This window comes from Myotis lucifugus, unplaced genomic scaffold (assembly GCF_000147115.1).
Source record: "Myotis lucifugus unplaced genomic scaffold, Myoluc2.0 scaffold_614, whole genome shotgun sequence".
In the NCBI taxonomy this organism is placed as follows: Eukaryota; Metazoa; Chordata; class Mammalia; order Chiroptera; family Vespertilionidae; genus Myotis; species Myotis lucifugus.
In genome coordinates this window covers 148378-172489 of record NW_005871662.1, presented here as the reverse complement: position 1 = coordinate 172489, position 24112 = coordinate 148378, and the positions used below count along the sequence as shown (strand labels likewise).

At 53.1% G+C, this 24112-nt stretch overlaps 1 protein-coding gene across 1 annotated transcript in view; it reads right to left on the bottom strand.

The window, feature by feature from the left end:
* The window catches only part of DOCK3 (dedicator of cytokinesis 3), a 141363-nt gene that overhangs the window by 25710 nt on the left and 91541 nt on the right, over positions 1-24112 (bottom strand). The window contains exons 23-35 of the mRNA XM_023745994.1: positions 22845-23037; positions 19243-19370; positions 16798-16944; positions 14770-14868; positions 12910-13004; positions 10665-10740; positions 9819-9919; positions 9520-9578; positions 7658-7806; positions 5140-5225; positions 2928-3023; positions 543-603; positions 12-105 (exon numbers count right to left, since the gene is read on the bottom strand). Of these exons, the coding sequence (XP_023601762.1) occupies positions 12-105; positions 543-603; positions 2928-3023; positions 5140-5225; positions 7658-7806; positions 9520-9578; positions 9819-9919; positions 10665-10740; positions 12910-13004; positions 14770-14868; positions 16798-16944; positions 19243-19370; positions 22845-23037 (1384 nt within the window). The remainder of the gene's footprint in view (positions 1-11; positions 106-542; positions 604-2927; positions 3024-5139; positions 5226-7657; positions 7807-9519; positions 9579-9818; positions 9920-10664; positions 10741-12909; positions 13005-14769; positions 14869-16797; positions 16945-19242; positions 19371-22844; positions 23038-24112) is intronic.

Below are 24112 nucleotides of genomic sequence, written 5' to 3'. Positions count from 1 at the left end.
CTCACACTCACCTGTGTAGTTCTCCGCCTGCAGATGCATGTCACAAAGCTTATGGATGTAGCGAATATACATCTCTTCTTTGTTAATCTCCGACTTGTAGAAGTTCTGTAAGAGAGAAGGAAGCGCACACACAGGTGGGCGAGGCTGCCACCAGCGGCGGCCATCCCTGAGCTCCAGGCGGCTGGCCCCAGCCCCGGTGTGCTGGGCAGCAGTGGGGGCAGCTGTGGAGGCACCAACCGGAAAAGGACAGGACCCACCGGAGGGCACACCGGCAGGTCCCCGGGAGCCTCGAGTAGTGAGGAAGGGGAGGAGTGCCAGTGCAGACTGGGATCCGGGCAGGCTGGGAGCTAGGGTAGGTCAGGGCGGGTGGGACCCCGCCAAGAGGCCAGGCTAGAGCTCTGTCCAAAGAGCAGCTCATTTCATTCCTTTCCCAGTGGGAACAGGACTGAGGAGATGTGCGCTCTGAGAGGCCCGTAACGGGATGTCCTGACGACCTCGCGGCTGACAGCCATGTGCTGGAGGAGAAGGGCATGTCCGCTCACCATCAGGTTCACCGTGCAGCCGACCTTCTTGTTCTCCGTCTCCTCTCCTTTCATGCAGTCCCTGCAAGGAGAGCGCAGGGGAATGCCCATGGCGTGAGGCGGGGCCGATGGGACAACATGCCCAGCTGTAGCCCCAAGGAGGCATTGCGGGGACCCACCCGACTGGGATGCTCTCCAACCGGAACTGCTTCCTGCTGCTGCCCCGGAAGACGGGCAGGGAAGACTCTCCTAAAAGAGGCCTTGCAGCCTCTGGCTGTGGCTGTGCGGTGGCTGCCTGTGCCTACCCCAGTGGCTGGGCAGCCCCGTGTGACCGCAGGGGGCCGGGAAAGGAAGGCTCCCTGGCTTCCAGCTGCCTCCTCCAGGTGGAGGTTCTGATAGAGCCCACGGGCCCGGCAACGCTGGCTCTGTCCTGTCTTCCAGGGACCGAGAGAACCCTTCTAGGGCTTTGCTTCCTAACCTGGGAAACACGGTGGCTACCGATGAGCATTTCTCTATCCAACACGGAATGTCTGGGATTCACGCAGAAGTTGAAGAGCTGCTTCTCTGAGTACCTACGGTTCGTGCCAGTACAGAGCTCTCACACTAGAGGTTCAGGGCGTTCAGGAGTGCTACCTATTGCTTATTTGTAAAGATATATGTATATTGAGCTTGAAACAGCTATTCTTTTAGTAAGTTCTTGTTGAACTAAACTGCACTGGGGTGGAAGAGACTTCCTCAGTCCTGCATAACCTCACAGAAAGTTCATCCAAGTGAGAGTCTGTGCGCTGCACCTGCCAGGGACTCTCAAGACTCCATACGGGGAGCCAGGGAGGCAAGGACCAGGTTGCTGTCCTCCAGGAGCTGGCTCTCTTCTGCCGGATGAGTTAGAAAGGTGACACAGGTCCTCATCCAGGTGACATGCTCCGAAAGAGGTGTGCAGAGACAGCCGGCTAAGCTCCTGGGGAGGCCTTCCTGGTGGGGTGCGAACAAGGAGCCACACTGGGAGGCTGGGCTGCAGGGCGTGGGGAGTGGGGACTGGCAGGAGGTGGGGCTGGAGCCGTGGGCGAAGACCAGTTTATGAAGAGCCTCTGACGTCCCGGGAAAGAGTCTGAACTTTGTGTTGCAGGTACCACCACTGAGACAGGAATGGGGGAGAACAAGGCAGGCGGGGCAAGCGCAAGAGGCTAGAACTAGGCCCGGAGCCGAGAAAGCAGCGTCTGCTCTTTCCGCAGCCACAGCGGAGAGGGCCAGCGCTAGTGAACGCTGTCGTGAGGAAGAGGCCAGGAGCTCTGTCCCCTTCCTCCCCGGTGGTGGCAGGTGCAGGGAAGACGAGGCTATCCTGGTCTGTGGTGTGAACAAGTCAGTCCTCTGTTCTGACTCCCCAAAGGCCACCTGTGACCTCATGAGGCCCCGGAACAAGGGTCTGAAGCTCACACAAGCACAACTATGGGAAGAGGGGAAGCTCAAGATGCGAGCACTTTCCTCAAGAATCCCACGTCCACCCCCGGCCCTGCCCTGGACGCCGAGTCCTCTGCTCAGCAAGCTCTTGGCGCAGCAGCGCCTTCCCTTCCGCAGCAGCGATGGGGCGGACCTCGCTCACATTTCCTGCCCGTGGGTTGAAAACGCTCCCCGGTGTGCCCGTGTCTTGTAGCAGAGGAGACGGAGCTACTGCTCGGGGCGGTTTCCTCTTCCATTCCTCCTCTCTCCTAGCGTCTCCCTCTAAGTTCCAAAGGCCCCTCAGCCTCTGCACCCGCACTCTGCTCAGAGGACAACCAAGGCTGTCGTGGTAGCTTCACTGTCACTTTTAGATGAATTCAAAAGCCATGAAGTGACGGAGAAAGCAGGTGTTCATGCAAAAGCCAATTTCACATGAATCTCAGATTGACTGGAACGGACAGACCCTGCGCTCACCCAGCCGCTTCCTCCATCTGCTCACGGCCAGCACCAAAGGACAGACAGAAGCAGACTCTAGGCAGAGAATGCAAGCATGGAAGGGTGGGGTCCCCGGACAACGGCAACGCCAACCGCAAGTCCTTCTGGGTCACACTTCTGTCCCAGGCAGCACTCCCTGCCCACCTGCCACAGGCTGAGGAAGGCCACACTGAGCACCTACAGCTAGTCCCTGCCTCGCTTTCCTCTCCCTCCCTGCTGAGCCCACGCCTCGGAAGGAAAGTCAGATGGCCGCATGTTCTGGGTGCTTCCTGGGAACATGTGCCCAATATCAGGAGGGATCCCAGGAAGGAGCCCTCCCTCCACCCTGCTTGGCCATCAATAGATTCTTAATGACTGGCGATGGCACGCAACACCAAAGCAGCCCTCCCCGAGGGGCACCTGGTCTCAGCTTCAAGGTCAAGGGATGCCCCGCTAGAGAGAGTATCCTGCGGCCAGGAGGTGCCTGAGCAATACCTGTAGTCCAGAAGGCGCTCCATGAGGCGCGTGACTGAGGTCACGAAGGAAATGCCGGTCTCGCGCCATGTTTCCTGTTCAATCTTCTCCAGCAGGCTGTGCGGACGAGTGAGGGACACAAACACAACACACAGTCCGTGAGCCTTCCCTGGGCGCAGGAGGGGGACCTGGAGGCCCGGGGCCCGTGGCAGGTCTGGAGACAGCAGACTCACCACGCCGCAGCCTTACCTGGGGTAGGGCCCAAACAGCTGGGTTCTACTCCACGCAGCACAAAGCAAGGACAAGGCAATTACTGAACCGGCAACAGCAAATAAACTTATTTTCCATTTCCTGTACGAGGCCCCAAGAATGCCACTGAACCGAGGCGGGGTTTCCGAGCCCTGGCCCCTCCAGTGCACGCTGTGAGGTCCGTTCTGAAATGCCCAGTCCTCTTCTCACTCCAGCCCACACCCTGCTACCTCCGACGGCCTCTGGCTTCTCCAAAGAGCCTGGCTTCTGAGAGCCTCTGCCTCCCACAGGCCTCTCCCGACCCTCGTCCACACTGTCCTTGCTCCTTAAGCTCATGGGAAGTCCCTGGATTGGCAGGCCGAGCTGAGGGCGCACCACTGGGCTCACACCCACAGCCTGGCAGCTGTTAAAGCTGCTATGAGGATGACAGTCTGAGCGGAGACTTCTGGGAAAGTGAGGTTCCCCATGTGACGAGAAGGCAGGACCACTGGCTCTGGCCTCTGGCCCACATGGATAACACGACTGTGTCAGCCTCCCCCAGACTGTGCTCTCCAGAGCTCTGCTCTGCTGGCGACAGGGAGAGGTGTTTTGTGAGCAAACAAGCATGGGAAGTGCTGAGCACCACACCCTCCTTTTGGAGACTTTCACCTCTTTCTGCACATTAAAGGATTTGAGAAATTCTACAGTTACAGAGGCCTGTTCCATTTTGTTCAGTTGGGACTTTTCTAAACCAATCAGCCTGTGGCCCACTTGTTCTTCTGTCTAGCATACCTACCTCCCCCAAAACACAAAGTGGGAAGTGCTGCTCCATGTTACCAGTGGCTTCCAGCGCTCAGACACGACTGGAAGGGCTGTGAGGCACTACTGGGCAGGCAATTTAACTGCAAGTTATTTCTGTGCTACGTCTTCTCTTTGTACTCAGGTCATCAGCTAGCGGCTCAGGAAGAGCTTTCTTTGTCTTATTCCACAATTAGAAACAGCTTCAGCTAAGAGAGCAATGCTGAGAGATGGATGCACTTTCACAAACTTAAATTTCAGATGAATCCACATTTCATTGCGTGCCTCCTCAAGGAACAAAGCAGGCATGGCAGACAGAAAGATTCCCCCTCAAACCAGGGGACCTGGCCCAACCCCGAGCTGCTTCCTGCTGCTGGGCGGCCGAGGGCGAGGGCGCCCGCCAGGCTCTGGCTGTCTCATCACCTCCATTCAGCAGGGTGAGCCCTGCTCTGCCTGCCACCCGCTGTGTCATGAGGATTAAACAGGAAACGTCAACACATTCTGCACAGCGTAAGGTTGTAAGCAGATGTGCAGTATTATTACTGGAAAAGTACGTTACAGGGTTGTCTTCAATATGGCACTAAAACAAAGAAAATCTTCAAGTTGGAAATGAGCGGGGAGGAGACTAGAGCTGTCAGTGTCTTAAGATTTTGTTTAGAAAGATAAAATATCCGACATCACTATCTGTCTGGGAGGACCACGGCGCCGGAGTCCCTCCTTGCGGACTTAGTCCTTAAGGGCTCTTGGCCTCCATGAACTCAAGCCAGGAGCCATGAATGGTAGGAGAAGCCTTGACGTCATGAGTACAATCTCCTGTTTTGCAGGGCACCCGGACTGGAGAGGGGGAGTGACTTGCTCAAGTCACAACATCCATGTCAGTGTTTTCAAGCCAACTGCACACTCACACAAGCAGGGGTTTCACCCCTGCAGCACCGAGCCCTCGTGAAGTCCCCCGGAGCTGTTTGCCCACTGGACACAGCGCCTGCCTGCGATGAAGACATGCAGCGCCCTCTGGCCTCTGCAGCCGCCATGGCCGTCTCAGAGAGCCTGCTGTCACAACGCCACTTCTTGATGGACAGGAGGGGATCCCTGCCCCACTAGGAACCCAGGTCTCTCCTGACGCCCACCCTCTGAAGCCTGCCCCGCCCCTGCATTAGCCCTCTTCACCCCTCCCCCGACGCGGGGTGCCTGGGGCTGAGCAGCTTACAGCAGGCCGAAGAGCTCCCTGTAGCTCTCGTCGCCTTTCCCTTCCGACACCATGCTGTCCAGCTTGTCGATCAGCTCGGACTCCACCTAGAGGGAAGCAGAGACGTGGTAACCCGGAGCGGACCCGGCGGCAGGTGAGGGCCTCTGCGCCAGACAAATCCCAGGGAGGCAGACTCTTCTCTCAGCCCCGAGAAACCACGTTGCCTCCGGGCCAGTAAGGCTCCCTCCAGTGGTTTTAAAAGAGTTGGAACTTACAATTCCCAGGTACTGTACTGTTCTCCAGTCTAGGGGCAAAAGGCGAGGACACCCTGGAGAGAAACGTTATTTTGGATCCAAAACCTTTGTCAAAGGTTTTTCTTTCTTAAAAAAATGTTCATTGAAAAGAATTTGTACGTATAGAACACTACCCTCCAGTCAGCCAGTTACAAAGGAAGGGAGCTGGGCCGGGCCCACTCTGACCACCATTAGGCTGGGCCAGGGAGGTATTTCCTGCGGAGATTCTCTTTCAGAAAAGAAGGCTCCCCTCCATGTCCCCCAGGACCTAAGCGCTTGGGTCATCAGCAGGGCCCTGCCTTTGTTGGACTCCTGAACCGTGAGGAGCAACTGTGCGCTTGTTACTACTGCCAGCTGCTCTGCAGGGCGGCCGTGTGCTCAGCCATTTCCCAACAGGCTCCATTAGGGTTACTCTGAGGTGAGAGATTAGCTGTCCGTGATGAGAGAAAATCTTTAAAACCTTCATTAGCCTTGAGAATGTGGCATCATGGCATTATTTATACAGATATTTCATATAAACAAAAAACGGCACGGCTGCATTTAATAATTAACTGTAACAGAAACATTTTCTCAGTCCAATAGGGCCAAAGAGTCCTAAGGCAATGAACTAAGAAAAGAATAATTGAATTAGGAGATTCATAGCTGGCAGTTACGGTTTCTGAAATCCCATTAGCAGAAAAAGAGACGGTCAGGACAGGGACTCCCACAGTTATGTTTGGCCTGAGGAGTGAGCTGCTTGAATATACGCTTCACCGGAAACAGCAGGCCGAGGCCAGGGGTCCTGAGGGGCTGATGCCCTGCACGCTCTCTGTGCACAGAAGAGGCAGCGGCAGGGACTTGTCTCGGGTTAAGTGAAGTCAGGGGGAGCTGGTCTCATCTCACTGTCAGTCAGCTGGCACCGCCTCCCAGGGAAGCAGGTCTGTGTGTAACAAGGGATTTCCCTTCACACATGAGGTGCAGGCAGACTGTGCTTCCCAACAGGGCAAAGGAGGGGAGGGCCCGGAGCAGCAGAGACTCAACAGTGTACACGTGGGCAGAGCAGTTCCCTGCAGTTCCCAAGACGGGTCCCTGGGCCAGAGCACCAGGCCCAGAGATCTTGTTAGAAATTCAAATTCTCTGGCTCCACTGCATCAGAAACGCCGCGGGGAGGCAGCAACAAGCCGCCCAGGAGGTTCGGATGCCATTCAAGTGCTAGAACCTCTATGTGAGGCAGAGGAGCTGGTGAGGGAGGGGATGGATGGGGACATGACTTCATCACCCTCTGCGGCCCCGATATAGGAAAAGGTCAGGAGAACCTGAGAAATCCAAACCGGATGCTGAGGATCCAGGTAAGCAGAAACCAGTGACCCCAGGCGAATGCGAAGTTCTTCAGCCACAGCATGTCCTAACTGGCAACACTGACCATTTTAGGTTTGAGGGGTGACTTTTATTACTAGAACCAATATTCCTGAAGCGACGCCTCATTATGCACTCATTCAACAAGCATACTTCCTGTGACACACCGGCTGCCTACTTCTGGATAAAATGTTTCCCTAAGCCCACGCTTCCTCATGTGTGAGCTGTAAGGGGCTAACGTGCTTCTTCAGCCCCGTGCCCAGCTCTGGGAGGTGCTCCATGGACATCAGCTTTGATTCTCATCTCTGTGAGCCCACCGTGTCCCACACAACATGGTGGGTTCTACGGAAGAAAAGCACAGGAAACCGTCCTGGGTTGGTCCCAGTGCTGCTCCCCGGAGACAGCTGGGGCGGGGCCGCCTCCTCCACCTCAGGCGGCAGAACGGTGCAGAGGGACAAGCCGCAGCCAGCAGTCTAGCCAAAGGCGCACCCCTCCTGGACCCACCCTCTGTGCAGGAGTCTGTGAGATTCCGGGCTTCCTGAGCCGTGAGAAGCCACCAGGCCAGGGCCCAGCCCTAGCAATGCCCGGACCACACACGTTGGGGATCCCTAGAGAGGAAACACCCCCCTCCCAGGGCTCTCTCCTGGATTAACCGGGAGGTGACAGTCCTTCTCCCCTTGGTCAGAAAGCGCCTTTCACATGACATTCATTCCTTTTCTCTGATTCTTTTCTGGCCTCTAACTTCATGAGGAAAACCTACAAATCAATTCTGGCCAGCAAGTGAGAGAACACCCTTGAACAGGATTCCAGATGGCCAAGCTACAACCCGTCCCCACAGGAACCTCCGCCTGGCCACCCACGTCCCCTTCCTGGGCAGGAGAGCACCCCGAACCTGCCAGGTGTCATCTTACCTGCTTGAAGTTGCCATTTTTCCTCTGCTCCCAGTCCATCATGTCATGAAAGATGGGAATCATGATATTCCGCACTTCTGGCTGCGGGACCAGCGTCACACCCAGAAAAGGACCAATCATTCCCGGGATAAAGTGGATCTTATGTTCACCTGAACAACAAAACCCAACAGGTCGTATTCGTACTTGCTCTGCTTCTGCATGGAGGCTGCCCCATTGGGCCCTGCAAGCATCAGAGCAGCAGGCTCTCCCCCAGGCTTTCCGAGATGCTCCCTCTCTTGGCTGTAGAGCGTCATGGACAACACGGGCCCAGCCCAGTGAGACAGTGACACAGATGTTCGACAGGCACAAGCTGCCTTTCCCAAGAATTTACCGGAAGTTCCACTAACCACCGGAAAATCATTCTGGGCTCAGGGACGGAGTTCACTACTCTAGACAGGATGGGATTTCCGTGTAACCTGTGACAGTTTCAGAGTCTGCTCACAACAGTCATTTAGCAAGGAAAAGTCCATCCACATGCAGCGCGCACTCCCTGGGTTCCTACCTCTAGCCCAGGGCATCTCGGTGATAAGGCTGTTCCATCCCTGGTCCAGCCACTAGAGGTCTGAAGCCCAGGGGTGGCTGCCCGTGTGCGCCACCTGCCAGAGCCCTGCTGTCAGTGCTTCAGACACGAAGGAGGAGAGACAAACCGTGGGCCGTGTAAGCACCACGGCTACAGCAAAGCCAAGTCACTCCCGAGGACCAGAAAGTGCCATTCCCATCAAAAACAATGAGAAAGGATTGGCTTATTAGGCAAATGTGACATCTTTTTAAATCTCTTCTATTTAAAAAGCTTATTTAAGGATCAGATGTTAGCCCTGAGGCTGATGTTGCATATTCCGATCTTGGTGATCGGTGCAGTTGCTAGTCCACTGGGTTCCTGGGAATTTCAGAGTCTACCCCCTTTCCCCCTCACAGAAGTGCAAATCCTGCAGCAGAAAGCTGCCTGGGGAACACATCTCCCCTCCTAAGGGAAGGCCCGTGCTTGCTGCAGGAATGGCTCACACTCTGCTTGTTCCTCTCGTGTTAGAGACGGGGATGGTTAATGAAGGACTATGAGACTTTAGGGCCCTCACTCCTCAGGCTTCAGAACCAAGAGCTCAGTTGAAAACAGACTTTATTAGGAAGAGTAGGGGAGCTTCCCCGGCACTCTGACAGGCTAGCAAAAGCCTGCAGCACCAAAGGATGCCACCCACCCGCCGGGCAATGCAGGTGTGCTAGCCCCACTCTCACAACTGCAGATCCAAAGCAGTGGATAGCAGAGAAGCTGTACAGAGAAAGTCATCAAAAGAAAGGAAGCTAAAACCAGTCTCACCTACGGCCTGAAATTCCCTTCCTACATCCAACCTTCATGCAATGGGTGTCAGGAATGTGATCTGCTGGCCTGAATTCCAGAAACCCAAGAAGGGTTTCAAACTTCACTAAAATGCATAGCTGCCCTTGATGTGCTGCTGAGATCTCCGAGATCTACGCCTCTGAGTCTGCAACATCCAGACGGGACAGGAAGAGCAGAGCGATCTGACGGGCAGGAGCGCTCAAACTGGAAGATACGGCGGAGCCCTCATCTTCTTTTTTTCCCTTTGTATGGTTAGCTCTCAAAAAGGGGGTTGGAATATGTGTTACTGGGGTCTTAGTTCTCAGCCCCACTCTCCTGCCAGGGCTGGTGCACAGGCTACACCACCCATCTGAAGTGTTAGTAGTGAAAGACACGGGAAGATTTCTTGGGTCTAAATTAACATTCATAAACCTGGGGGAGTTACTAGTCTTGTCACTTTCTATCTGGCTACGCAGTATGTGGAAGGGACAAACAAGGAGAAAAGACCTACCCAAATTCTGCCACATGCTGAACAGTTCATAAGCCATCATCACACGCATGTCCCCATACCTGCACACAGGAACACAGGAGCCAGTTATTAGTGGGAGAAGGTTCGGGAAGACAAGGCTACAACAAGGGAGGCCAGTACTTCAGCACTATTTCTAGCGTTGCCCCGACTCTAAGCCATCTGCCTCTCACTGGGCTCCTCGGGAAGCTGCCCAGGGAGCCTGTGGACGCCTGAAGGGGCCTCCCATGGAAACACAAGCCCATCTGGGCATGTGGTAAGGAGGTAAGAGACATATGTCTTACTTATCTAGAATCTTCTTCCTCTTGGCTGAAGTGATGATTTCTAGCTGGAGGCTTGGCTGGTTTATGAACAGAACTGCCAGGCTAAAATAAGAATTCCACACCTAGAGAGACAGAGAGAGAGGAGAACATGTGGCAGCCCAGTCCTTAGCCTCGCAAGAGGGATTCTAAATATACGCATGTAGCACAGAATTCATTTTACAACTTTGAGATCTTGATTTTTTTCTTTTTAAATATCTTTGCAAATGTTTTTTTTTCTTCTTCTTTTTTGACTCCTCTGAAGCCAACAGTGTTAATTCGGGGCCGGGAAGCATACTCAGGGACATCTGGCTCCCAACACCTCCCGAAGCGGAGCTCGCGCTAGGTGACATTCTAGTCACTATCAAGCTTGGGAGCCATTTAATAATACAAACATGTTAATAATAATAAAAGAATCAGTGAGCTTTCCCCAGCCCCCAAGCTGACACGTAGCCGAGTCTTTCTCAAATTCCTGACCTGTACAATTGTAAGCAAAATGAAATGGCTGGGTTTTTTTTTTTTTTCTATATATTTTATTGATTTTTCAGAGAGAGGAAGGGAGAGAGATAGAGAGTTAGAAACATCGATGAGAGAGAAACATCGATCAGCTGCCTCCTGCACACCTCCTACTGGGGAGGTGCCCGCAACCAAGGTACATGCCCTTGACCAGAATCGAACCTGGGACCTTTCAGTCCGCAGGCCGACGCTCTATCCATTGAGCCAAACCGGTTTCGGCTGAAATGGCTGTTTTAAGTTAAACAAAAACGATGAGCGTGGTTTTTGGCTTCCGAGGGTCGCTACGAAGATCGCGGTGGTCTCAGGAGCCCCTACCTTGAAGTCGAAGTCCGTCTCTGTGAAGTTCTTATGCAGGGCGGAGGACAGGTACTGCACGGTGGTGACAATGACGCTGCAGTGAGGGAACAAAGTGTTGGCAGAGTTAACAGACTCACAATGGCATCTGAGAGCTTAGCATCAACTGTCTACGGCCTGTGTGCAGACTTCTTGAGCACAACGTGCTCTCACGTAAGATGTGACTATAAAGAAAAGAGAGAGATGGCACAACCCCCACAGAAAATCAGGCTTGGAGAAACGCCCCATTGTCGGCAGAACAGCACAGAGCAGGAGAGGGTTCTGGCCCAGCTCTGCCATGATCTGGCCTTGGGACTACTTCTCTCTGGGTCCGTTTCCCTGCCTATAAAAGGGGGTAGGTGGGGTTTGATGGTTTTTTAAAGTTGCTTTCAATAAAAATAAAAAAAAATAAAGTTGCTTCCAGTTCAAAGAGTGATTCTAGTGTTTTGGGGACTTTTGGGTAATGAACGTATATTATAACCACCAGAGGACTTAGAGTATAGCTTTGCTCTTTTACATGATAATGGGGGTTTGTAGTTATTAAATGTCTGTATTTTCATCTCTAAGTCATTTGGTTCCAGACTTTGGTTTAGAACAGCGGTTCTCAACCTGTGGGTCGCAACCCCTTTGGCCGTCGAATGACCCTTTCACAGGGGTCGCCTAAGACCATCCTGCATATCAGATATTTACATTACGATTCATAACAGTAGCAACATGACAGTTATGAAGTAGCAACGAAAATAATTTTATGGTTGGGTCACAACATGAGGAACTGTATTTAAAGGGCCAGAAGGTTGAGAACCACTGGTTTAGAATATCACCCTTAATTTTAGTTTGGGCACCTATAAGGGTGCTGAGGGGCTGGCTTGCTGGAGCCAAAGGCACAGGTTGAGGTAGAGAGGGAGTAAAACGGAAGAGGCAGGTGAGGGTTTGCTTACAGAGGGCCTACTGCCTGGCAAGGGAGCTGATATCCAACAACGACCACCAGGGCTCGATGCAGGAGAGGGCCAGGCAAAGACAGTGAGTCAGAGAGACGACTCCACCAGCAGAGGGTGACAGATTTGAAAGGTAAAAGCCTTAAAAGAGCCCGGCGTGGCTCAGTGGTTGAGCATCGACCTATGAACCAGGGGGTCAGGGTTCAATTCCCAGTCAGGGCCCATGCCCGGTTGTAGCTTGATCCCCAATGAGGGGCGTGCAGGAGGCAGCCAGTCAATGATTCTCTCTCATCACTGATGTTCTCTCTCTTTTTCCCTCTCCCTTCCTCTCTGAAATCAATAAATATATATATCTTTTTAAAAAGCCTTAAAAGAAGAGGCTGTGCTTGCAGGATAGGCTGGGGAGCCTGGGAAGCTCTGAGGAGAGCTGAGAGATGGAAACGAGAGGGAGTCAAGTGGAAAACCCACTGTGTGAGGAAATAGCTGTGTAACTTTGATTATAAGCACTCCCTGCTCTGTTCTGCATAAAATGTTTGCAGTTTTGAGTACAGAAATAAAGGGCACTGTCCCAGGTAAAGTGGAAAGGCTGCGCTGATGCCTTGCTAACACAGCGAGCATAAGAATCTCACTATATGCCGCGTAATGCCAACACGAAAGGCAGGTCAGCGGGCGGAGGCAGCGGCCAGCGGCCGTCCCGAGTGGAGGGGGACCAGGTGAGGCTGCACTCACCTCCAGCATCACTTCTCTGGTGTGGCAGTGAGAAGCTCAGGCTAGAAATAGAAACACGGCAGGCGGCCTGGGGTCAGCGTCAGAAGCTCAGAAGCGGTCAGAGCCGCACAGCCAGGCCTCAGGGGCACTTAGCACTGACTGTGGGAGGCAAGCAGTGTCTGGCCCACAACACAGACCAAATCAAGAGGGGGGGGGACCTGCAGGAAACTGGAGCCTCAGAAGCCAATGGGCCCCCAAACAGGCTTCCTCAGAAAGACCCCTTCTCTGGGTGTCACATTTCACACCCCCAACATCTCCGTCTCTCCCCTCACCAGGACGGCATTTGCCAGGCACCCAGGCTCAATTAAAAAAACAACAACTATCTTTGATTCTTTCTTCTCTTTGAACTTATGGTAAATGGTCAAGTCCTGCTTATTGTGTCCAGAACATTTTTTTCACATTCACCCTCTCCTCTCCGTCCCCATGGCCTTGACCTCTTTCTTGCTTTCTCTCCTGCACATACACGCTCTCCTTAGTCTGAGAACAACTCTGTGGATGCTAGTGCGAGGCCCTTCCACACTCACTTGCTTGTGAGAAGTCTCATCACCATCCAGTCCCGAGGAAAGACGCTCATCTTCATCAGGTTCCGGAACACACAGAACGTCTTCAGCAGGAATTCCTGAAACAGGAAGGACGTGCACCATGGCCTTCCCGTCCCCCCCGCCCCGCCCCGCCCCGCAGCGCGGTTCCTCAGCAGTGCTCTCTGGGCCTCTGGACACGAGAATGGGTCTGACCAGCGGGTCAGAGTCTGGCTCCCTTTGGAGCTGCTTCTCTCAGAGTGAGTTCTAGGCACTCTCACAGGTCAGACACGGGAGCAGATCCCAACTGGGCAGAACAGAGGCAGCCCATGCCGGCAGCCCCAAGCCTCGGGAGGGCTAGACTGCAGAGCAACTGCTACCCAACTGCGCCCGGGGGTCTCACTCTGTGGGTCACGGCCACTGAGCATTTGGTTTTCAGAATCTGCCTTCTGGGATGTTAGGGACACATGGACAGGAGAAGCACGTTAGGAGTGGCAGAGGGAGACCCTCCAAAGACGTGCTCCTGCAAGGCAGCGAGGAGAGTGGCGACACGGATCACTCACAGGCCGGCGACAATCCCAGGAGGGTCAGTCAGGAAAAGTGACGGAGGCCCAGGAGGAGCAGTGAGCTTCTGTGTTAACTTCCCCAGCCCCCCCGCCCCCCCGCCCGCCCGCCTCCACGGGAGCCTTGAAAACAAACAGCTGCGGAACCGGAACCGGCGGCCTAGCAGTCACTGGAGGGGCAGCATGGCTGTGGAGCTCCTGGCAAAGGCCATGCCATCCCCACAGAACTGCTGCCTTTGATTTATTTGGGGGCCACCAGGAAAGCCCCACCCAGAGGACTCATTTGACCTGGCCAGAGCTCACTCAGTGAGAAAAGCCTTACCGCTAGGGCATTTGCTGGGAAAAAATCAGTCATAATAACTTAACATCCCAGCTACACGAAGCAGCCATATCAGTTGGGACAAACGAGATAACGCCCACGACACTTAAAAGAAAAATCTGGGGCCCTGGCCGGTGGCTCAGTTGTTGGAGTGTCATCCCATACACCGAAGTACTGCACGTTCGATTCCTGCTCACACCTAGGTTGTGGGTTCGACCCCCAGTCAGGGTGCGTACGAGAGGCATCTGGTGGATGTTTCTCTCTCACATCGATGTTTCTCTTCCCTCTCTCCTCCTTTCCCTTCCACTCTCTCTCAGGTCAATAGACACATCCTCGGGTGAGGATTTAAAAGGAAGATCTGGGAAATGAGATGTCCACAGTGTTCCATGAAAAGCTCTGGCATATCCCTGGAATCTAGAAGGTCACACTTATGTACAGGGCTGTCCACATTCCCAGGAAAGACTGAAACAGCCCAGTACCTCACCTCTGGCTGCCTCAGACCCATTTCTCTGCTCGACCTGCCTCAGGGTTCCGGATCCAGAGTCTGGCAGCCAACGGACAGCGCTCCCTTTTGCTCTCTACGGCATCTTCCAGAAATACGTTCTACTGGGGAAGGGCTGTCACCGTTATTATTACTGTAGTTACTGGACAGTGAAGCCGGGTTTGCAGGGGCAACATAGAAGGCACAGGAAGGGAGGAGTCCTGGTGTGCGGCCGGCACGTATCGTCCAGAGTAGCTTCCCATAAAGACACGTGGTCACACGGTTGCCGTCAGGGCAAACCTGCCAGCATTTCGGGGTCTGGCTGCATGGGACTGCTGCCTCTCAGCCTCCCAAAGCCATCGGCAGGCTGGGAAGAGCGGCTGCGACTCTCACACCCTGCAGTCCTGGCCTGGTCACTTGCACTTGTCCCTGGCAGGGGACAGCCCCTGCAGTCTCAGCCACATGCTGCCCTCTGGGTGGAAGGCACGTGCTTTGCTGCCCACCTTGAGCTCATCTTTGCTCTGGAAGTTGTCCAGGAGGTGCTGGTAGTGGGTGTCGCACATCTGGCGGAGCAGCGAGAGAAGGCAGGACACATACTCACCCTGGGGAAACCCGAGAGACACTTAGCACAGACCATGACAAGGGACAACCCCAATCCACAGAGGGGAGGACAGAAGGGAGGGTCTGAGATGGCCCCATGACCATGAAAGGGGAGGCGACAACTCTGGCCCTCAAAGTGAGCTTTCCTTTCTGCTAAGCGAGGCCTGGAGGGCGTGGGGGTTGTAGGGAGGTTTCTGCAGCGGGGCTGGTTGAAAACCTTAACCTATAATCAAGAAGCACCGCAAGGTAAGACGAGGTTCCAGTTTTTCTCTGAGGACAGATTGGGACATAGTCCTTCGTTACTATATGAGGCCCGGGCACCAAAGAGAAGTCTGGAGGGGCCACTTGCATCAGGGTGCTCGGCCCTCTTTGAACAGAATTTGGATTCTGCCCATCCTGCTGGGTCCTTCCACCACAAGCTCCTTGGGGACCTCCCAGACTTACATGTGGTTAGTGGACCAAGCAATTGGAACATAATAGGTCAACATAACTGTCTGGAAAGTACAGGAATCAAAACTGACCTGTATGAGAAGACAAGCTTTGGGCTTTAAGACCAGTGAAAATTTAAAGATAAAAAAGGAGTCTTTAAACTTTCTTCAAATTCCAAGTGGGGCACGTGGGAGAAAACCCTGCTGTCAGGACTCCAAAAACTTCCACCGCCTCCCAGCAGTGGGCAGCGGGCATCAGGTGGGTGGTGGGCAGTGGGCAGCGGGCACGGCCTCCTTGTGGAAGAATGCCTCCTCAGAAAAAATGGAGCAAAATGACTTCATTCGGACAATTTTCAAATGTCTTAAACTCATGGGAACTTGCCAACAGTTTTTTAGTCTCTCAAATCCTTTCTAGACCCACAAGACTATTATACATATATGTATGCAAGATACAGACATGTACTAGTATGTGAGCCTCAGTTGAGCGCACATGAAGCATTTAGTAAATGGCCCAGGACATAAAAAGTGCTCTCTAAACTGCAGTCATTATCAACTTCATTAAATCTACATAAGATGAAACGCTCGGTGAGTACTGCTAATAAATGAGTTAATATTTGTAAAGGGCCCACAGCAAACACTGTGTCACTGTCGGCGAGAACGGGTCACCAGGACATGTAGGTGTGTATTGTTAACGGGTCACCAGGACATGTAGGTGTGTATTGTTTGCCTACAGTGAGGGCGCCCTCAACAGGGGCACTGACAGGAGTGGACATTCGTCGCCAGCCCAGTGCTCCGGAGCGCTGGCCTGCCCTCTGCTCGCCCGGGCGCGTGGAGCGTGGCTTGCCCCCACAGAGGGCTTTCTTCGTAGCGATCACTGTCATCTGCCACCTGCCGACTGGAAGGTCCCAGGCAATGTTCATCCCGCTCCAACTCGGGCACAGGAGAGGGGGCTCTGGGGCTGCCTCTCTGGCCTCCCGAGAGGCTTTCCCTGTCTGTTTCTCTTCTTGTTCCATCGCGGAGATCGCTGTCCAGGGATGCCAGCGCGATTCTACCGCATCGCATTCTTCCTGAGGCCCGACACTGAGATACAAACATTACAGAAGAAAGCAACTGACCTGTAGATTCAAGCGAATTCTGAGAAAGCCCTTCTGCTGGGCACAGCATGTAGGAGAGCCTGCTCCCAGAAGTCTGCCTTTCACCTGCGGCCTCACCCATCTCACTGCATCTCTGTCTCACCCATTAGAGGACTGACCTGGCTCAAAGGCAAAGGCCAACGGAGACGGCGTGCAGGGGACAGGCCAGGCACGTCTCTGGTCTGCCCTGCAGCGGGCTGCTGTGTGAACCTAGAGGTTCAGGGGGAGATGGGCGGAGAGGGGGAGGGAGACGCAGCATGCTGACGCCATGCGGGGCAGCGGAGATGGAGGAGGTGTGCGGTGAAATGGGGTTGGTGTGGAGGAGCCCCGGGTTAGAGAAGAAACAGGAAACCTGATGTTAGTTACTAACAGTGATCTCGGCTGTGCACTGCGGGCACCGCTGCCCTCTTACCGCCTCCTGAGCGTGCGATTTGCTCATGATGGTGAGCAGAGTCTGCAAGAGCACGTCCAGGAGGCTCTCCACCATCATCTCTACCTCCTCCATGACATCCGCCTCCTGGAGCGGGCGGCAGAGAGCACACAGTTAGCACAGGCCGGCGAGGCAGCCGGCAGCACTCACTAGGTCAGCCACTCGGGACTGGTCTCGGGACTGTTTCTCCACGCGGCTCTCGGCCTCACTAGCAGGAGCGTCAGGGAACCCGGGCACTGGCTCTGAGAAGGCGGGACACTGGGCGCTGATGCCCAGGATGGTGGCTGAGGCCTTACCCAGCGCCACCTGACACCCACCTGACACCCACAGTTCTGAACTGCAGGCAAACACGTTAATCTCAGTACACAGGACAGAAACGAAGGTCCCGAGTTCGGGGTTTTCTTATTTCCCTGTCAATGTCAGGAGAAAGCACAGTGCTGCCGACCAACGCCGAGAAGCTGTGGGGCAGCACCTCTACCACTGCTAATGCACACAGAGGGTCTTGGTCTTTCTGAAGACGGTCTCCTTTTCAGGGTTTTCCCTCTGGCTGCTTTCAGTCTCTGCCGGCCGGGCTGCTGCCAGGTGTGCCTGGGCCCCCTCTAGCTCCTCAGCTTCTCGCTCATGGGCGCTGGTCCCCCCGGAGGACTCTGGGTCTGCGTCTTTCTGAGCAGCCCCCAGAACACGGAGCACGCCTCCTCACAAGGCTGCCTCCCAGCCACGAGGCTCTGAGCTCAGGACGAGCCTGTGCTATCCCTTTACAGAGCTCCCACGTTCAATCTCAAACCCCCTAACTCGGTTCCCATTATCCCACAGAAACCCCATGGCCCTTCTCCAGCCTCTTCAGGTTATTACTGGTCCAAATGTCCATCCATCCATCACTCACTAAGCATTTATCACGTGCCAGCCACTGTCTGAGGACCGGAGTGTACAGAGGCGAACAAGGAAGAGAACCCCTCTGCTCTCGGGCAGCTGCAATCGCTCTCCTCCCCTACCCGCCTGCTGGTATCGACACCATGACGCCCGGCCCGATCCACGTGAAGAATCTGAGCAGCTCTTGGGCCCAAAGTTGTCTCTCATCTGCTGGACTGATCGTAACACTCTTACCTGTGATGCCTCTTTGAGAAATTGTAAGCGATTAATTGGATCGAACTCTCTAGCCCCACAAATACAACCAGACCATCCCCTCTAGGCTTTATCTGTTCCTCCTCTTCCTTTTATCCTTCAATCTTTCTCCTTTTTTTTTTTTAGCAATAAGCCTCCCACCTGTCAAGTCTGACCTTGGTCACTAGGAGACCTTATGCACCCGTGTGGCCTCTCTGAGGCCTGGGGGGAAGGGAGCTGCCAGGCCTTGCCGGGAGCCAAGAGCGAACCATAGGACCCTACACCTCACAGAGGCTCTGCCACGCTGTGCCAACACCAGATGGTACTTTAAGTCTGGATACCAGAGCACCCCACTGGGTCCCTGTGTCCTGCGCAAACCAAGCACACTCCTTTCTGGCGCCTCTCCGGTGCACGGCTGGCCTAACCGTGTGTTCTTATCACCTGGCCACTGGCCTTCATTTTCAATGCACTTGACATTTTATTTTCCAGGAATCTTATCTCAACTTAATAAGGTGTGTAATAAAAAACTCATTTTTGTTTTTAATTTATTTCTTTATACTTTCCTATATTTTCCAAATTTCCTATAAGAAATGTAAATTTCTTCTACTATCATAAATACATATAGTAAATATCATTAAAATAAATTATTCATGCCTGATACGTGTCTTTCATTCCCTTCCTCCCCTTCCACCACAGATTTCTTTTTAAAAGAAAATATAAAGAAAGAAAATAGGCACAAGCGTGAAACCTCCCTCCTCAAGCACAGCTGTACCAGCCGAGGCTCAGTGCGCCTGTGGCAGCATCTGCTGTATCTCTCACCCACCCTGGCCTATCCGGCAGGCGCAGGATGCCATACGGTGGGATCAGGCTGCCAGGAAGCTGCCAGAAAGTCTGAATGAGCAGCTGCCTCCCAGCCTGCCCGCCCCTGTCCATGCCGAGCACCCTCAGAACCCTCAGGACACCCAGGAACCCAGAACCAACGCCGCTGATGGCACAGAGCGCGGCCAAGGACTGGGCTTTCTGCTCTACAGACAACAATGCTTCTGGGTGGACTGAGGGTGGTTTTACGGTAGTGAAACTTTTAAAAATAGCAAGACTGAGTTGAATTGTGTTGAGTAGCCTGCTGGGCACACACAGGCCTCCACTCACTCGGGTACCTTCCTGTCACTGATGAAAGCTTCTCTGACTGGGAAGTGTACAAAGCGCTCTCTGCTGGTCTGCCTCTGGCTGGGGTAACCCCAGTCCGGGCAGAGCTGAGGGGGTGGGGGGGGGTGGGGCCACTACCAGAGAGCTGGTCTTGACGATGGAGAAGATGCTGCCGAGAATCCCTGAGCAGATGAGCAGCTCTTTCTGCTGCCGCAGGTGAAGGTGGATGTGATGCAGAACCACAGGGAGCAGGATGCGGCGGGAGCAGGATGCGGCGGGATTCTGGGAGAGGAAACACAAAGGTGAAGGAGCCACCGCTGAAGCCAGTGGCAGGCGAGGCTGGGGCTGAGGCCACGCTGGAGGCCACGCCCTCCCCTTGTGCAGGCCTAGAAACCCACCCACTTCCGGGCACTTTCAGCTCCCCCAGCACTATCCTTCCAGCTCTCTCTGTCTTTCTCTGGTCAAGACTTAGTGTCTGTGGCACTGTGTGCAGGGTGAGTGTGAAGACAGCGCTTCCAAATGAAAGCTCCTTCCTGACTAGACTCCCAATAAAGGCTTCTAGTGAGCCTGCCACTGAAATGCCATTCCAGCTCTACGAGCTGCACTGACTGAACCTGCACACTTGATCGGATTGTGAACGTCCCTCTTCCCAACGCCTGGCTAGGTGTCCTGGCACACCGCCCCCAGCACTTACTCTGTGCAGCCATTAGCTGCCTCACTGCCCCTCAGGCTTGTGGGATGCTAGGTGTGAGCACAGCAAGAACAGGACAGAAGCAGGACTTTTGTCCTAAGCCTTTGATAATTAGCTAACGCTTATCGACAATCCTACTTTCTTTTCTCCTCATTGTTACTCAAACAGCACTGCCATCAGGAGGTGACTATTCAGCACCTGAGTTCAGGAAGGCTGCTCTACTAATTCGCTCTAAGACAGTGCTTCTCAGCCTTGGCTGCACATTAGAATCACTTAGGAATCTTTTTAAAATCCTGATTTCTGGGCCTCATCCTCCGGAAATTGTTTCTTTGTTACTAATGTTGTGGCCCCACCCCATAACAAAGAAACAGAATTTCCGGAGGATGAGGCCCAGAAATCAGGATTTTAAAAAGATTCCCAGGTCATTCTAATGTGCAGCCAAGGTTGAGAACCACTGCTCTAAGACCTTAGGCAGCTGTCTCCCTGTGGGCTCCACCGCCCCCATTAGCACCGTAGAACGAGGTGCTAAGGGCCTCCTCTGCATTTACTCACAGTGTGATGATAACACAGTGTAAAGTGTTTCTGGGCCCTGCAGGTCCCACACGCCCGGCCAGCGTGATTCAGTCAGATGATCAGTAACACAAAGAGCCATAGCATTTTGGATTGATTGTTCATATTTCACCATAGTTAAGTGTTCCAGATGAAATTCAGAAAGAAAATCTCTGCCAGCCAAAGACAAATCACATGACACACGGAGATTTGGGGACTGCCTTGCCAAATACCGATTAGAACATGTTCCAATAAAATGGACTGACAGCTATCCTATGTTTAAAAAACATGCTTGATGCCGGCCGGGTGGCTCAGCGGTTGAGCATCGACCTATGAACCAGGAGGTCACAGTTTGATTCCCGGTCAGGGCACATACCTGGATTGTGGGCTCAATCCCCAACGTGGGGCGTGCAGGAGGCAGCCGATCAATGATTCTATCATTGATGTTTCTCTCTCTCTCTCTCTCACTCTCCCTCTCTCTCCCCCTTCTTCTCTGAAATCAATAAAAATATATTTAAAAATAATAATAAAAAATAAAAAGATGCTTGGCTAAAAGAGAAGTTCATAATCTATTTTGTAGACCAAAACACCAACCAAGCAGGATATGACACAACCAACAGCTGCCGCAGAAACAGTAGTTTTTTACTAGAATCTGCTGAAGATCAGACCAATGTGCTCTGAGAATGAGTGCTGGTTAAATGACAGCACTGGTAGAAACCCTACAACTCAGGCATTCAATGGGATTGAGATGCAAATGAAGACGTGGTGGTGGCTTGTCATCTCCAAACCCAATCGCTTTTTACGAAGATGGCACCGAAAGCTAAGAAGGAAGCCCCTGCCCCTCCCTCCCAAAGCCGAAGCCAAAGCAAAGGCTTTGAAGGCAAAGAAAGCAGCGCTGAAAGGCGTCCACAGCCACACAAAAAAGAAGACCCGCACGTCACCCACCTTCCGACGGCCAAAGACACTAGGCTCCGAAGGCCCCAAATACCCTTAGCAGAGCGCCCCCAGGAGAGACAAGCCTGCCCACTGTGCCACCATCACATTCTCCGACCACCGCGTCAGCCATGGAGAAGACAGAAGACACAAGACACTGTGTTCCTTGCGGATGTCAAGGCCTACAAGCACCAGATCAAAGAGGCTGTGGAGAAGCTCCGTGACACTGATGTGGCCAAGGCCAGCACCCTGATCAGGCTGATGGAGGGAAGAAGGCACATGTTCCACTGGCTCCTGACGATGATGGCAACAAAACTGGGATCATCTAAACCGAGTCCAGCTGCCTAATTCTAAATATAAAAATTTACACTGAAAACAACAACAACAAACCCAATAAAGTTTTAGAACAAATTGTCTGCACGATTATGGGAGGAGCAAGTACATGCAGAAAATACTAGACGTGAAGTGTGTCAGTGAGAGCAGTCTGCTGTCTCCCTCCCCGACACTGAGAAAGCTTCTTGCTCAGCACAAAGCTCTAGAGTGGCGCTGGCCTCAGTGACAGGGTCCCAACCTGATCCAACCTTCAATCCAGCAGCTGGTGAGGAGAGCGTTTAACCTGAACAGAGACTGAAAGAAAAGCGGATGTTCTTGGTGGCAGCTTTCCATCAGCAAGACGCCACCAGCGAGCTAAGTTCAAGAGAACACTTGTTTAGTATTGCAAATGTGTGTAGCGCTGGGCTGTGAAATTATTGCTGTTATATTTCAAAAGTCAAACTTAAAATTTTTTATTATAAAAAATTCTAATGATAAAAATTCAGTAATTGATTTGCTAGCATTTCCGACTGTTCCTGTGCCCTAGAAGTTTCTCCTATGCTCGTGCTACTAAAGGATCAGGCTCACATTGACCTTAACATCTGGCCACGGAGAACCTGGTACCGCTGCAAGCTGCTCATGTTTAATGTGGCTTTGGGTTTGATGCTGGAGGTTCATTCTGAACAGCAGCCTGGCCCGCTGGTGGTATTTGTTAGGCTGCCCTGACCGGTCTGGAGGTGTGGAGGGCTCCCTGAACATCTCTTTGTCTAATCCTAGAGGCTCCTTCACAGAGAGGAAAAGCAATCTATCTGACTGGCAAGACCAGGAATCGGGAAAGCACAGAGGGTTCTCAGGGGCCCCCTCAGGTTCTTTTTATTTCCTCAGCTTATCTGTTCCCCTCGGGCCAGACCCTTCTCTCTGCTCCCCCTCCTTTCCCTCCGTGGTCCCCCCTGCTGGGGGTGTGGCAGGCCCATTCTTGGCAGCAGGCTAGACTTATGGGCCCGGAGTTGCTCTGCAGGCCATGCCACGTGGGTCTCTAAGAATAAATTGTGAGTGAGGCAGTAGTCCTATGTCTTGTCTGCATTCTTGAACTTAAAAGTTTTTATTGCCAAAAATTATAATTATAGTTTACTAAAAAGACTGCATCTAAAGGCTACTGGCTTCTTACGTGACGGCTGATAAAACTGATCCTGTGATTACCACGTGGCTAGCACCCTGAAAAGGTGACTCTGACTGTCATCCCAACTTGACTTACCTGAGAAAGAAAACAGGCGGCTGTCCACAGTCCTGGCGATGGACTGCAGCTTCACCACATCCATCGACTGCCCGATGTGCACAGTGCTGGGCATGCTCCCCAGGGTCCCTCTCACAAACTCTGCCACCTCCTGCACGGTGAACATTTGCAGCAGCTCGTCAAAAATGGTGGGGAAGGAATTGAGGAGCGCGGCCTGCAGAAGCAAGTGAGGCTGTGGTTAGCTCGGAGGTAGTGTGTTTCTATCGTGCACGCTCAGACAAAGATACAAGGCGGTGAGAGGGTGAGAAGGCACTGCAGGCCCTGTTGTGGACGGGCTCTCCCCTGGCCTTTCACTCCAATGCCAGGAGATAAGTAATAGCATCATCCCCATTTTACAGATGAGAAAACTGAGAATTAGGCAGTAAATCACCCAAGGTTCTGTGGCAGGTAAGTGGTAAAGCTAGGACATGGAGCAGGGAGAGCCAAAATGGAAATGAAAACAAGAGAACTGACTGGGGCCAGGCCACTTGAAGCTTTCATAACTTGCCAGGGCATTTGCTGGCAAGAGAAGGGACTATAAAATGAAGTCAGCTCAACATGGCTTAATAGCCATGTTGTTTTTGCTTATAAAATGGGTTCAAATGTTTGTTTCTGTCTCTACGATCAAGCTCTTGACCTTTCAAACTCAAGCCAAGAGCCTCCCAAGGAGAGTGTGGCGGGAAGGGCCGAGCACCTGCACGCAGCGCTCACCGAACTCTGCTGAGCCCTGCAGCCAGCAGTCCTTCCCCAGCTGAGAGCTGGACCATTGCCCCAGGACAGAGACATTTCTTTGAAACCACTGATATGAAGACTTTATTTCCTTCATAGGTGATGCCTGGCGGTCTCAGTGTAAATCCAAAGGCTGAAGAATGCACGGGCTTACTCCTGAGGACTTGCGACGATGTGGGCACCGAGTTCAGTGACCCAGCCGGCCTGGGAGTGTGTGTTCTGGGAGACCTCTCTTCTAGAACCTCAGCTCTGGAAGACCCACGAGGTGGCCTCTTGAGGACAATCTGATAATAATTCCAGAGCCTCCGGGAGGCAGAGCAGTGTAGGAGACAGACAGTGGTTTTTGGAATTAGACAGACGTGAGTTCAAATCCCAGCTTTACCACTTACCTGCCACAGAACCTTGGGTGAGTTACTGCCTAATCCTGTTTTCTCATCTGTAAAACGGGGATGATGCTATTACTTACCTCCTGACATGGGTCTGAGGAAAACACTAGGTTATAGAGTTTGTTTCTAGTAGGA